The following is a 13,472-nucleotide window of genomic DNA, read 5'->3' as shown; positions in this document are numbered from 1 at the left end:
AAACTTTTTGGACAAACTTTTACACATTGGACTATTGTTAAAAAATTATGATGAGCCCAAATTATAGGACACTTGTCACCTTAGGGTTCCCTTTTATTTTAGGGTGGATCCCACCCATTTGAGAGGCAACACTTGGCCTCTTAGTAGAGGAGCAGCCGTCACAGATTGGAGGACTTGAGCTGGAACGTGAATTTTTGGCGGAAAACGTTGGAGACTCTCGGCTGGAAAATGGAGACGTTGATGGGCATTGGTTGAAGAGAAGAAAACGTTGTTGAGGTGCAGAGCTGCAGTTGCCAATTACATTGGTTCTTTTTTTTTTGCTTTTGAACAATTCTAGAGTTTTATTTAGATTGATGAAACCGAGAGAAGCTGCAGCAATGTCACGTCATTTCCATGCTTCTTTTATCCTTGTTTTTTTTTTCTTATCATTTGAAAGCTGAATCAATTGCCTTGAAAAGCATGAAGCCCACAGCGCCACCTAGATAGAGTTGGTGATTGAGTTGTTTTTTTTATTAAGGAAAGGTAAATGGTTTTCACGGTGCAGCAGGTGGACTTCATTTTGGTTTTTAGAAAGGAATATGGATGTTCAATTGGTAAAAGCAAACGGTGATTCAATGGTGTGCACACATATTTTCATTTTCTCTCTTTAAGCATGATGTCTCTTACATTATATATGTTGAAAAGCTTTCAGGTTGAAATATTTTTAATTATCATACATTGTTTTACTGATCACGTGAGTCTTGGATAGATGGGTCACGGCCTCAAGGTTATTTTTAGGCCATTTGGAATTTCAATTTCATTAGTAGATGCATTGGTCATATATATTGNTAGTAGGAGTTTGTGTTTGTTTATTTCTTGTGTTTTAAATAAATTTGCATTGTAGGATTAGTNGTTTTTAATTTCTTTAATTTAGTTTTGCATTTAATTTAATTTAATTGTGTTTAGATATTTGTTTAGTCTAATATTTGGGTTAGCATTTTCACTCTCTGGACTCGATTTTAAAAAAATAACTGCAACCATACCAGAGGTCCAAATGCTACATTTTATATGTCACATGAAAGATAATTGAGTCTACTTTCCAGGAAAAAAAACCTCATCTCATTTAGAGCCCTGTAGAAAAAGTTATGGGTAAAACATTGAGTAAAGGTCAAAGTTGTCTAGTTCCAGCGTGAATTTTCGTCTTTACTGTAGCAGTTTCGTTTTTACTGTTTTAATTTCATTTTCATGCATGGTGAAATGTGTTGTTGCATTTAATTTCGTTTTAATTGAATTTAATTACATTTTTACATCTGCATTTTAATTTAATTTCATTTTAATTTTTCCGCATTCACCACGCAAACCTTTTCACAAACCCCCCACCCCCCACTCCGTGTCTGACCTAATTCTCGAATCACATTTGGTCCTTGAGAGACGACCTAGGAGTCACTTCCTAGTCTATACTGCATTTCTTTTATGCAATCAAATTTGTATGGGCCGCGACAACCCATCAAAATTTTGGCGCCGTTGTCGGGGACCAACAGTTCGGTTTTAGGTCTTTTGTTGTGTTAGTGTGTGTTGTGTTTTGTCTTGTGTTATGAGTGTGATGTTCTGTTTTGTGTGTGAGTTCTTGTGTGTATGCGTGTCGCATGTTTAATTGTTGTTTGTTTCGTAATTTTTAGCATTTCCATTCTTCCACTTTCCCCCTTCTTTCTTTCTACATGTCCACCTATCTTGATTTTGTGAATACTGCTTCTTCTGCCTGTGTCTATGATTATGATTCTCCTTCTGCATCTGACTCTGAGTATGGTTCTTATATATACTCTGCTGATTTCTATGTTGAGAACAGAACAATTCCTCCTCCATCTTATGAGAGTGCTCCTAGGGATGAATATATATCATTAAAGTGTACAAGGATGAATATTTTCCTGCAGATCTTCTTTTCCTTTCATCAAGCTATGGTGACGGGGTTTGTTATGTCGAGACTATGAATCTTGACGGAGAAACTAATCTAAAATTAAAGCATGCTTTGGAGGTGACAGTTCATCTTCATGATGAAAAATCTTTACAAAAGTTTAGGGCTATGAAATCCTAATGAAAATCTGTACTCATTTATTGGAACTTTACAACATGACGGTAAAGAATATCCTCTTTCCTTGCAGCAGATCCTGTTAAGAGATTCTTTACTGGCCATGATACGAAAGTTATGCAGAATTCCACTGATCCTCCTTCCAAGAGAAGCAAAATTGAGAGGAAAATGGATAAGATAATCTACATCCTCTTCAGTACCTTGGTTTTGATATCCTTTATTGGTTCTGTCTCTTTTGGTATTGAGACCAAAAAGGATATCAGTGGTGGAAGGTATAGAAGATGGTATCTTCGTCCAAACAATGCAACAGTGTTCTATGATCCCAGAAGGGCAACACTTGCTGCTGTTCTTCATTTTTTGACTGCCATTATGTTGTATGGATATCTAATTCCGATATCACTTTATGTGTTCATAGAAATTATGAAAGTTCTACAGAGCATTTTCATCAACCAAGACCAAGAAATGTATCATGAAGAATCAGATAGGCCTGCTCATGCACGCACATCAAATTGGAATGAAGAACTTGGCCAGGTTGATACAATATTGAGTGACAAAACTGGTACTTTGACAACTCAATGGATAAGACTTAAATTTCCTGATCCAAATGGTGGCTTGAAGTTAAAAGTGTAATTCACCAATAGTCAGAGCAAGAACAAGAGCCTTGCTTGAAACTATGAAAACGATAACGATCTCGAACAACAATTTCACGTTTATATACATGAGAAGCAATCTTAATAGCAGAATGACAGTCCTGGCATATCCTCAGGTTCTTGAAAATACAGAGGGGAGAACCGAGTGGTGTGGTCATTAGGCCAAAACAAAGTGCAAGCTTCTCACTATGAGTGAACAACACTTGTTCTACCTCCTCCAATGCTTCCATGCAATCATCCCCATTGGAACAACCAAACAACACTTGACAATTCGTGTTGGGAACATAGCCAGCCAACCTCAGCTTGCAAATCATGTCATCAAGCTTCATGTAAATATCTGCAGTTCTTGGGTGAGATTTATCCCCAGCAATGAACCGATGAAGTTGGCCATCAACATATATAGAACTCATTCCTGGCACCTTTTTCATACCCCTATTCTTAAGAACCTTTCTAAGGGAATTTGCCTTGTCTGCCTTCCCACTCAATGCAAACATGTTTGAAAGCAGGATATGATATTCTGTGTTGAGGGGATGCATCTGAACCAATTCCCTCATAATCTTCTCCCCCAGGTTCAACTTACCATGTGCATAACAAGCACCCAAAAGGGACCCCAAAACAACTTCATTTGGAGGAATTGGCATCTTCCTCACGAAAACATGAGCTTCTTCCAACAGTCCAGCTCGACCAAGAAGATCTACCATGCAAGCATAATGCTCTATTTCCCGTCTCACCCGATAAACAGACTCCATATCATGAAAACACTGCCAACCCTGTTGAACAAGACCCGCATGGCTGCAAGCACTTAACAAAGCCATGAAAGTCACAGCATCAGGCTTCACCTCTTCCACCATAGAATCGAACATCTCCACTACAACTTTCCCCATCCCATGCATGGCCAACCCACCAAGTATGGCATTCCATGCCACCACATTCCTTCGTGGCATGTGCCTAAACACCATCAACGCAGCACTTACCCTCCCACATTTGGCATACATGTCAACCAAACTTGTCCCCACCATAACACCCACATCCCACCCCATAGCCTTAACAGCATAACAATGAATCCACCTTCCCACACTCACATCGCCAGACTGAGAACAAGCAGATAAAACAGAACACAAAGTAACCCAATTCAACCCAAATCCACAACAATAAACCATCCCCTTTTCGTTTTGGTTTTCCACAAGTATCTTTCTACGAAAGCAATCATGTTCAACATATTGTCGAATACTAAAAGTAGACATATTTTCCCGCAAGAATTCAATTCTTGATTCGCTACATCGTAGGAGGCTAGCTCTTTCCACATGACAAAATGCATCTTGGTTATCAAAAACCCGCTCTTTATCTTCTTCAAGCCATTGCCTGGCACTATATGTGGTTACCTCTCTCAAAGGAGATTTAAACCTCGGTTCACCACGTTGTGAGAGACTAGCTCCTTCTGCTAGACCCAGCCCATGTTGATTACCAAAAACCATTTCTCTGAGAAGCATAAAAGCCTCCTTTGTAAAGCCATTTCCAACATAACCCTTTATCATGACAGTCCAAGCAACTTCATTTCTCTCAGGCATTCCATCAAACACCACTCTCCCACTCTCCACGCCCTCCCATTTCACTACACCATCCAACACCACTGTCCAAGAAACAACACTGGGTTCCTCAATCTCCTCAAACACCCTTCTAGCCTCACCCAAAAGTCCACACTTAACATAACCATCCATCACAGCATTGCACACCTTGGTGTGCCTCGAAAACCCGAATTTCACCACACCCACGTGCATCTGAGCCACGGGGTTGTCCTCCTCAAGCCTGGCACACGCGCCAAGAGCACAGATTAGCGTGACCCCATCCACGGGGAGGGCGCGTTGGCGCATTTCGAGGAAGAAACGGAGCGAATCGAGGGGGTAGGAGCAGCGGATGAGGGCGGTGTAGTCCACAGAGTCCTTGTGAGTGTGGGGAATTTGGTCGAACAGTTTCTGCGCGTGGAGGGGGAGAGAGCAAGCAGCATAGAGGTGGAGGAGGGCGTTAAGGAGGAAGTGGGAAGGGGAGGAGAGGAGGCCGGCAACGGTGGCGGCAGCGTGGAGCTGCTTGCCGGGACGAAGGGCAGAGGAGCGAGCGCATCTCCGGAGAAGAGAACGGAAGAAGAGAGGACAGTGATGCTGTGTGATGAGTGAGTGTGACCATCTCATACCATACTATGACAATGGCCGGAGTTAAGGCAAAGGAAATTTATATGCATGCTCGCTCTCTCGTCAATTTCTTTCAAAATATTTAGATTTTAAACCAAAATTAAGGAAATTCAGCCAACAAAATTAGGTGCAATAATAATAATAATAATGTATGGTTGAAAGAGTTTTAATCGTATTCAATTCGATTAGAATAGTTTGGATTAGATGGAATATATATCATCATTTTACTGAATTTTAATCTAATCTATTGATTGAGTTAATGAATAGTAAAAAATAAAAATTATTTTATAGTTTAAAGAATATTTCTTTTTCCCTTTACCAAGATATTTATTTTGATTACATTATAGATGGGAACAAGTTTAATTCTATCTTAAATTAAAAAGAAAATCTGATGCAAAAGTAAGAAATTCATTTTGATAAATCAAATTAAGGGAGAACATATATCCTTTAGGCAATTAATACGCATGATGATTATTTAACATGGTTTCCATTCACATTTCACGGCATCCTTCTCATTAAACTTCCGAATAGTTCCGAAGTTTTTATTATACAGGATGGTAAAATTGTAGTTGCATACTTTACTCCAATGGATTAGAACCAAAATTAGTCTATATTTGAAGACCATAACCACACAAAATTTGGTTTCATGATTAAAATCATGCAACAACTGACCATAAAAAAAAATCAAAATCAATACTCCATACATGCCAAACCCATCATTAGAGATACATACATTGAAAGAAGCTAACAGTATGAAGCTTTATGGCAACACTGCACAACGCATCATCTTTGACCAAAAACACTCACAAATCACAATCAGACGAGAAGGGGGCACAATGGGAAATAATAGTAATATTGTATCTTAGTGACCTTTATGACCATCACAAGGAAAAGTCTGTGATTGGCTATTTAGAAAGTTTGAAGTACAGGATCACGATGATCGCAATAACCAGAACCAAAACAATGCCACCAATAATCCATTTGTTCTTGCTCATCCTTCTTGACATGTTGGTCAAAATTTTCTTGCTCTTCCCTATGTTATCATCTACTCCATGGAGCTGCATGATGGAATAAAACCAGTAGTAGATCAATGGATATGTACTTCTGTGGTCTTAACACTACTGTTACTACGCATTTGACTCAAGGAAAAGAACATTTTATATTTGACTTGAAATTAACTTTAATAGAAAAGTAAAAATTCCATGTCACTAATAGTAAAACAATTATAAATATATGATCCTTTTAACAAATGAAAAAATATTACCGTGTTATGTGCATGCAATAGAGATTGGCGCTGTGAATGCAAATCTTGAAGAATCGAGACACCAAGCTCTTCTGTTTCCAACATTGTTCTCCTACTATCCTTAACTCTATCACTGGTCTTATTCAACCTCTCAGTTGACACCATTAATCTTGTTCTCTGGTCAGCAGATGCCTAACGTATTTGCATTACAAGTTTATGTCAGCTTTAGGGTTGGTTCAGAAATGAATATTGAATTCAAATCTGGAAATCAGAAAATAGAAATGCAATTTGGCCCTGGATGTAGCCCAGCAAATTTATAATCTAATATATATTAATCTTGGAGGTCCCACCACCAGTTCAACACAAATTTTATTAATATCAAAACATCTAGTAGAAGAAAAGTTAATTAGATTAAAATCTATTTATCCATTAATGATCAGATTAAACCTTTAATGCTTAACCTAATATAGTAATAAATCAGATAAATATGAATCTTATCAATAATTTAAATTGGTTTAAATTAGTTAAATATGAGTTCTAAAAAATACATTAACATTTCAAATTTTCAATTAGTATATAGTTATCTTAGTATTTCATGGGTAACAAACTAATATTGCCAAATGTTAATACACTAGACTGTACGTGAAAATGAACTAGATTGGTCATGGCAATGGAACAACCAATACTCAAAGAATCAATATGATAAAAATTTCTATGGTCATCCGATACTTAAAAAGAGTCAACTGGATACATATTGCTTGGCCGTTTCTTGATAATTAACCTTGTATTTAACCTTAAAAAGGTCTAATATTAAGGTTGTATTTGATATATAATAACTATCTGCCAACAAAACTATAACCTACTCTTCACAATTTATCTACCATTAAAGGTATAGTACTCTTCATGCAGTGTGAAAAGATACTGCCTAAACTTCATTCGCTTAGTTTGACAATCAATAAGATGGATGTATCTCATAAATGATGGGTTGTTATCAAGTACACACATAATCAACCCAGTCAATGTATGGAATAATAATATAAACTCTGTGTTGAAGAATAATGAATAAGGGTCATATACTATTTTGGTCCACATAATTTGGTCCTAATTGCATCGCTATCTCTAGTGTTCAAATAGCTTCAAAGAAGTCCGTAATCAACTGTTATTTGAATTGCCTAGATAAACAAAAATGACTACTGAGGGAGGTACATGGCTTGTTTGAAAGGGAAAATCAATATCACCAACAAGGCATTGCTTACCCCCATTGATTTGACCAGAGAAGTATATATAAACAGAGGGAAAAGATAATGAAATTGCATCCTTGTTATAGCTTCATAACAAAATTAATCATCTTCAAGTATCTAAAGAGGATGCTAAAATAAATTAATCATACCGTCATAGCATCTGCCATGCCTGATTCCAACAATTCATCCCGTGCCGAAGGGTTTAAGTTACCAGATACAATTTTCTTCACTTCAGTTTTAAGATTGTTTAGATCCGATTTATACTCCCGCAACTTAGCAAGAAGCAAACCCTTGACGTTTGGCTGCAAACTTCTTGCCTCGAGGTCCATTTTTCGAATCTACAGATTCATTAGATAAAACCATATCTGAACCAGAGTATAGAGAAAATAAATACAGCTTTCCAATGCAGAAAAAAAAGAAGTACCAAAGCTTCAGCTTCATCAATTCCAGTCTTTATTTCAGAAACTTTTTGTTTCTTTTGTTCTGAAAATAAACAGAAAGTCGAAAAAATTGTAATGAAATGTGCATTGCTCCAAAATAATCACAAGATAGTTCCTAATAAAAACTTTCAATAGTTTGACATTCCTATAGTTCATTACTCAAAAATTAAGATAATCTTCTATAAATATGTTAAGATCCATAAGAATTTATATTTATAGAGTAAAAAACTGTTGGCATACCAAATGTGTACAAGAATTCACTTTATTCTACTATGCATACTTTAGAATGCAATCCCCCCACCCATTCAACTGACAAAAAGTGCAAAAAAAGATGCAGCAACAAAAATAGAAGGGAGAAAAACAAGTCCTGAAATATCTGTTCCAAAACACAGCTTACATCATCAAGAAATGAAGAAATTGAAGATTGCAATTATGAAACCCTAGCAAGACCTTCGAAGTTGTCTCTCCAAAATTTATGAGACATTTCTAAAATTACATATAGAAGACACAAATAAAAGAGTGTCCCTAGTCATTACCAAAGGAAAACAATACCAGCTGTGACATCTTGGAAACTGTTGAGAGGAGAAATTTTCTGGACAGAATTTCAACCACCGGGAGAGAGCTACAACGGGACCAAAGGAGCTATACACACCAATAAGTGAAACGATCCTAATTCATGATATGTGCCATTATCCAAATTCAATCAATGTAACTGAATTCAGTAATAAAGGAGTTTGGATCATATCTTTTTAGAAAAACTAAGATCTTGTAAATTTTTAGATCATATTCTAAAATAGAAAGAAAAACCTATAAACAAAATAAGCAAATGAACTTGACAAATTAACTGTACACACAACAATAACTTAAATGATCCTAATTCATGCTAAATGTCATTATCTAAATTAAAGCAATGTAACTGAATTCTACAATATAGGAGTTTCAATCATATCTTAGCAAATGCAAAACTAAGAACTCAAACTTTTGGACTATATCCTACAAAAGAAAGAAATACCAGTACACAAAAATACCCTTTAAAACCAAGCAAATTAACTAAATTTATACATTATAAAATCAAAAACAACAACACAAGACGGCTGGAAACTTTTTAAAAAAAACGAAGAATCAAGTTAGAATTTCCAGTACCTCCATTAAGAGCACCAGCAGCAGTGCACTTTTTCGTAAGATTCGCCGAGAGCTCGCAGTATTGGCGTTCGTATCCCTCGAACACGTTGCTCATCGTCCACGACCTTCTTCACTCGCTGCTTCAATTCACGATCAAGAAAACGAAAAGTTATAAAACTAAGAGAACGTGGAAACGTAAATAGAGAAACGAAATCGGAACCCAGGGATCAAGAACCCGGCACCGAAACCCTATTCGAACGCGTAAACGTAAGAAAATCGACGATGATCGGCGAAGCGAGAAGAGAAAAGCGTGTGTAGGAGCGTGAGATCCGAAGCGAGGAGGGTACCTGTGGTGGCCGGAGATAGCGTCGGAGGTTCGAAAACGCGAGAAATTGGGCGGAGAAAGGGTGGCGAAGTTTGGGGAAAAGGGGAGAAGGTGCGTTTTGTTTGAGGGAATGATCAAAACGACAAGGTAGCGAAAAGTAGTGGAAGAGAATGATGAGAGTTTGTCTGTCAGAGTCAGAGGGTTCAATTACTTTAGTATTAAACCAATTTTTGAGTTTAGTGAGAGAAATTGATTTATGGAGGATCATCAGGAGAAATTCTTGACTTTTTCTTATTATTTTATTAATTTATTTATTATTTAATCAGTAAATAGTGTGTATAAGGTTTATATTTTCATTAATTAATAAGAAAATTAAATATATTTTTAATTCACAAATTTAAAGCAAAATTAGAAATTTTTATGAAAGTTTAATACATCTTAATTTTCAAATTTTAGAAATAATTAAAAAACTATATTAATTTATTTTTAAAATACAAATTTTAAATTTGCATTAAAGTTCAAACACTAAAATCATATTTAATCTGTAGAAATATGATTTTATATTTATCATACATATAAATTATTTTTTTTCTTTATTATTATATTACTTTTGAAACTTTGAGATTCTTGAAAAAAAAAATCACTATTTATTTATGCATGAAAAAGATAGAAATCAAATTATTGTAATTTTTGACACTCAATATTTTTGGTTTTTTCCTGTCTTCAAGAATTTATTTTTATATTTGTATATTGATTTAATAGTTATATATTTATAAATGCAAAATTTGTATATTGTCAACTAATAAAAACTATTGAGTTGGGATGTTTGATAAGCACACAAAAATTATGATTTTTAGAAATAATTAAATTTTATTCTGTCTATAAAATTTTTAGTAGAATTTTTATTTTAATGTTAGATTCTCATACACATCTCATATATAAGAATCTTGTGACAAAAAACATTACAAAAAATTATTAAAAAGGTTGTTTTAAAATGTAAAAATGTCAATCCTAATATTCAAAATAAGTAATCCAATTGCATAGATAGTAATTTTATAATAATATTTTAATAACATATACGTGTTTATTTTTTCTTAGAATTTTTTTTAATCAAACTATAAAATAATAAATTTATATGTCATTAATTGGGTAATCAGATATTATATTTTAATACCACTCTCAAATTTCTTTTACTAGTTTTCCTTATATGAGATCGAGATTGAATACAAAATAATTAACAACATTTTTGTTTTTCTTTTCCTTTATAATTTCTTCCTGTAGTTCTATATTAGAAAGCTTTAGAGTTACAAGTTCTGGAAGGAAAAGGTATTTTAGAATACCATTTTTAGAGTACTTTTTGTTATTTTAAAGTGATTTTAAATATTAATTGTGATAGAAAATCTAACACGAACAAAATTTTTCAATTCATAAAAATTTTCTTTAAAATTTATCCATAGTATATTATGTAAGAACCCAAAAAATTTCCATCTCTCTCTAAATCTTTGTTTCTCAAACTTTCTCCACCATCTCTCTAGATTTATCCTCCATTGATCCATCTATTCCACCATCAGAGACCGCTTAGGTAATCTCAAAGTTGTGGGCTTCAAATCCGACCGGTCAATTTCTTGTTCCGTCGCTGGTAAGTAGTCCTCCCTTTTCCATGCATCTCGCGGCATGCACCAGATTTTTATTTGCATGAGCATTATACTTCTTCTTTGTAATTTCCAAGTCTGTCTAGGTCCCTAATTCTGCCTCCTACCACAAATTTATGATTTATAGGTAATCCTAGTCTTTCTTGAGGTGTAAGTGAGCAATTGGGGTTTTCGTGAGCTTGGCGTTCCGTTTAGAGGTAAGGGGAGCTATATTTCTTTTCTTTTGTGATAAATCTTTGGTTGGATGATTTGTGAGTTTTGTTGAAGAGTGTAATTCGAAGTGATTTGGGGGAAATATTGCTATTTTGAATTGAAGTTTGATAAAATGCATGTATGAGTAAATTGCTATGTGATATTCAAATGTTGATTCTGTGGGTGTTAGCTAATAAAGTAGATTGGATGAGAGGCAATGAGAATTGTAGAGTGTTAAAAGGAAGTAGAATTCTGTTGTGAAAGATCTTAAAGGAAAAGCTAGGTAAATCAAGGTGTTTTAGGCTATATTAAGGGAACTAAGGTAGTCAAATTTGGAAGTTGGAGTCATAAAGAGTCTTGACCAGTTCAGACCACATAGATAAGTCAAATATGACTTGTTAGAAGTGTCAAAATGAACAAAAACAGTCCTTAAGTGATAAATTTAGAATTGAGCCCTTAAGTTGAGGAAAAACTAGTGTTTTTAGTGAGTTTAGAGGAAGTGAGAGAGTGTTTTTGAGTAATTGAGATCTAGGGTGTAAGTGGACAGTGGGGACAATTTGATTGAGTCAATTGTGACTTATTAGAAGTCTTAAAAGTGGTAAAAACAGTATCTAACTAGTAGAATTAGATTTGGGTAGATAAGTTGATGAAATTGAGAAATTTGAGTGTAGATTGATGCTAAATCATTAGGGATTTGGTTTAGTAAGTGTTAGAGTTGATTAGACAAGTTTAAATCATCATATAGATCAAGTTAGGAGTGCTAGAAATCCACCAAAAGACATAAAACGAAACTTAGGGGGTAGAGTTGCTCAATTATGCAAAAAATCTGCATAATTCACGCTGGGCGCCACAAAAATGGCGTTGGGCGCCATTTCCTGCTGTTTCCAGTAGAAAGTCACGTTGGGCGCCACAAAACTGGCGCTGGGCGCCATTTCCTGCTGTTTCCAGCAGAAAGTCACGCTGGGCGCCCCTAAATGGCGCTGGGCGCAGCTTTATGCAGTAGCTTTCGTTTTTGATAATTTAGGGGGTTCTGGACGTCCGTTTTGGACGTTCTTTAGGTCGTTTTGGGGGTTTTAGACCCTTCCGGAACTATTGGTGATGATTTCAAAGTCATTTTCCTTGTATAAGTATGAGTTCATTGGATTTTAGATTGTTTGTAGTTTTTTGAAGTGAAATNAATGTTATATATATGTGTGTATGCAAAGTAAAGTTGAAGGGTTACATGTACATGGTTTTATATTGATTCAGTGAGATAATGTCATGGTATTTGGTGGTTCATGTGTTGAGTTAAGTTTCAAAGTAAAAGTATGGTTATTGGACGTAATTCCATGATCCTCAAGGGAGGTTACATGGTGGTGCCACTGTAGTTTGTCGTGATTGATCGTATGAATGGCCGGAGTTCAGGATGGGGTTTACCTTGACATTCTAATGACCATCCATGCTCAATTAGAGAGTGATGAGTCATGTGGTGAGAATAGGAGGAGGTCCTAGTCTTGGGCGTCTCCATTTTATATGGGCCAAGATGAGTTTGGTTGGACTTACACTTGTGCGTGGTCGGGTGAAACCCCTCGGCAATGGCTTTGCAAAGCAGTAGGGCCACCACAAGTGCANAAACCCCTGGAACTCGACATTTCATACTAGTCCGGACGGTCAAATCACGTGGTCTGTCATTGGTATCAATCAAATACATTCATTTACAGTTTGTGTTGTATTATTGTCATTACATGCTTGAAATACTTGATTAACAACATGTTTTATTTTTATACCTAGCTTACCCTTGCCTTGTATGTTTGTATGTGTTTGCCTTCCCTCTTGCGATGATCATCCAATCCTTTGGATGTGAGCAGTAGGTGATGATGTGCCAGTGGAGCAAGCTTTGGAAGTTGAGGAGGATCCAGCCCCTAGTACTTAGGACTTCCTTTAGCTTTTAGTTGAATAATTGTTATTTTGAAAAACTTCTAGTTCTTATGTTACTATGTCTGGGATTTCTAGAACTTTTAGAACTTGTACTCAAGTTTTAATTTCCTCTTAATTTCCTTTACGTTTTGGATGACTGTAAAAATATTTAAATATTGTCATCTTTATCTCTTAACTGCTTTCACATATTGTAATAGCTGAATCCTATTATATTATATGTGAATATGATATTTTTGGGATGTTACATATTATGCAAGTTTCTCATAATTCAACAAGAACTTTTAAAAAATGCAGTGTATTATGTAAGTTTTTCATAATTGGATTATTGTAATTAATTTTGATACATTTCATTAAATATATAATAAAAAAAATGGTAACAGTGACAATGACTTAGGTTTTATTGTTTACAAAAGCAATTTCTACTTATTACAAATTAAAA

The 13,472-nt window shown here is 35.4% G+C and overlaps 2 protein-coding genes across 4 annotated transcripts; both read right to left on the bottom strand.

Moving 5' to 3' along the window:
* Nucleotides 1-2,024: 2,024 nt before the first annotated feature.
* On the bottom strand, nucleotides 2,025-5,051 carry LOC106765458 (pentatricopeptide repeat-containing protein At5g15340, mitochondrial). The gene has a single exon (XM_014650095.2). It carries the CDS (start codon nucleotides 4,899-4,901, stop codon nucleotides 2,697-2,699), a length of 2,205 nt encoding a protein of 734 aa, XP_014505581.1. The 5' UTR covers nucleotides 4,902-5,051; the 3' UTR covers nucleotides 2,025-2,696.
* Nucleotides 5,052-5,492: 441 nt separating this feature from the next.
* Nucleotides 5,493-9,493, bottom strand: LOC106775388 (vesicle transport v-SNARE 13). 3 transcript variants are annotated; one of them, XM_022785018.1, is made up of 6 exons: nucleotides 9,295-9,493; nucleotides 8,969-9,087; nucleotides 7,810-7,868; nucleotides 7,535-7,723; nucleotides 6,166-6,336; nucleotides 5,493-5,959 (listed from the first exon to the last, which is right to left on the bottom strand). In XM_022785018.1, exons 2-6 carry the CDS (start codon nucleotides 9,060-9,062, stop codon nucleotides 5,807-5,809), a joined length of 666 nt encoding a protein of 221 aa, XP_022640739.1. In that variant the 5' UTR covers nucleotides 9,063-9,087; nucleotides 9,295-9,493; the 3' UTR covers nucleotides 5,493-5,806. The 3 variants fall into 3 exon arrangements, with proteins under 3 accessions (XP_022640739.1, XP_014517999.1, XP_022640740.1); XM_014662513.2 differs by having other exon boundaries at nucleotides 8,969-9,084; nucleotides 9,295-9,492; XM_022785019.1 differs by lacking the exons at nucleotides 7,810-7,868; nucleotides 9,295-9,493 and having other exon boundaries at nucleotides 8,969-9,084.
* Between the last annotated feature and the right edge of the window lie 3,979 nt (nucleotides 9,494-13,472).

The sequence above is a fragment of the Vigna radiata genome, chromosome 1 (genome assembly GCF_000741045.1).
Source record: "Vigna radiata var. radiata cultivar VC1973A chromosome 1, Vradiata_ver6, whole genome shotgun sequence".
NCBI lineage: Eukaryota > Viridiplantae > Streptophyta > Magnoliopsida > Fabales > Fabaceae > Vigna > Vigna radiata.
Note: the sequence above shows the minus strand (reverse complement) of the source record. Positions and strands in the feature narration are given on the sequence as shown.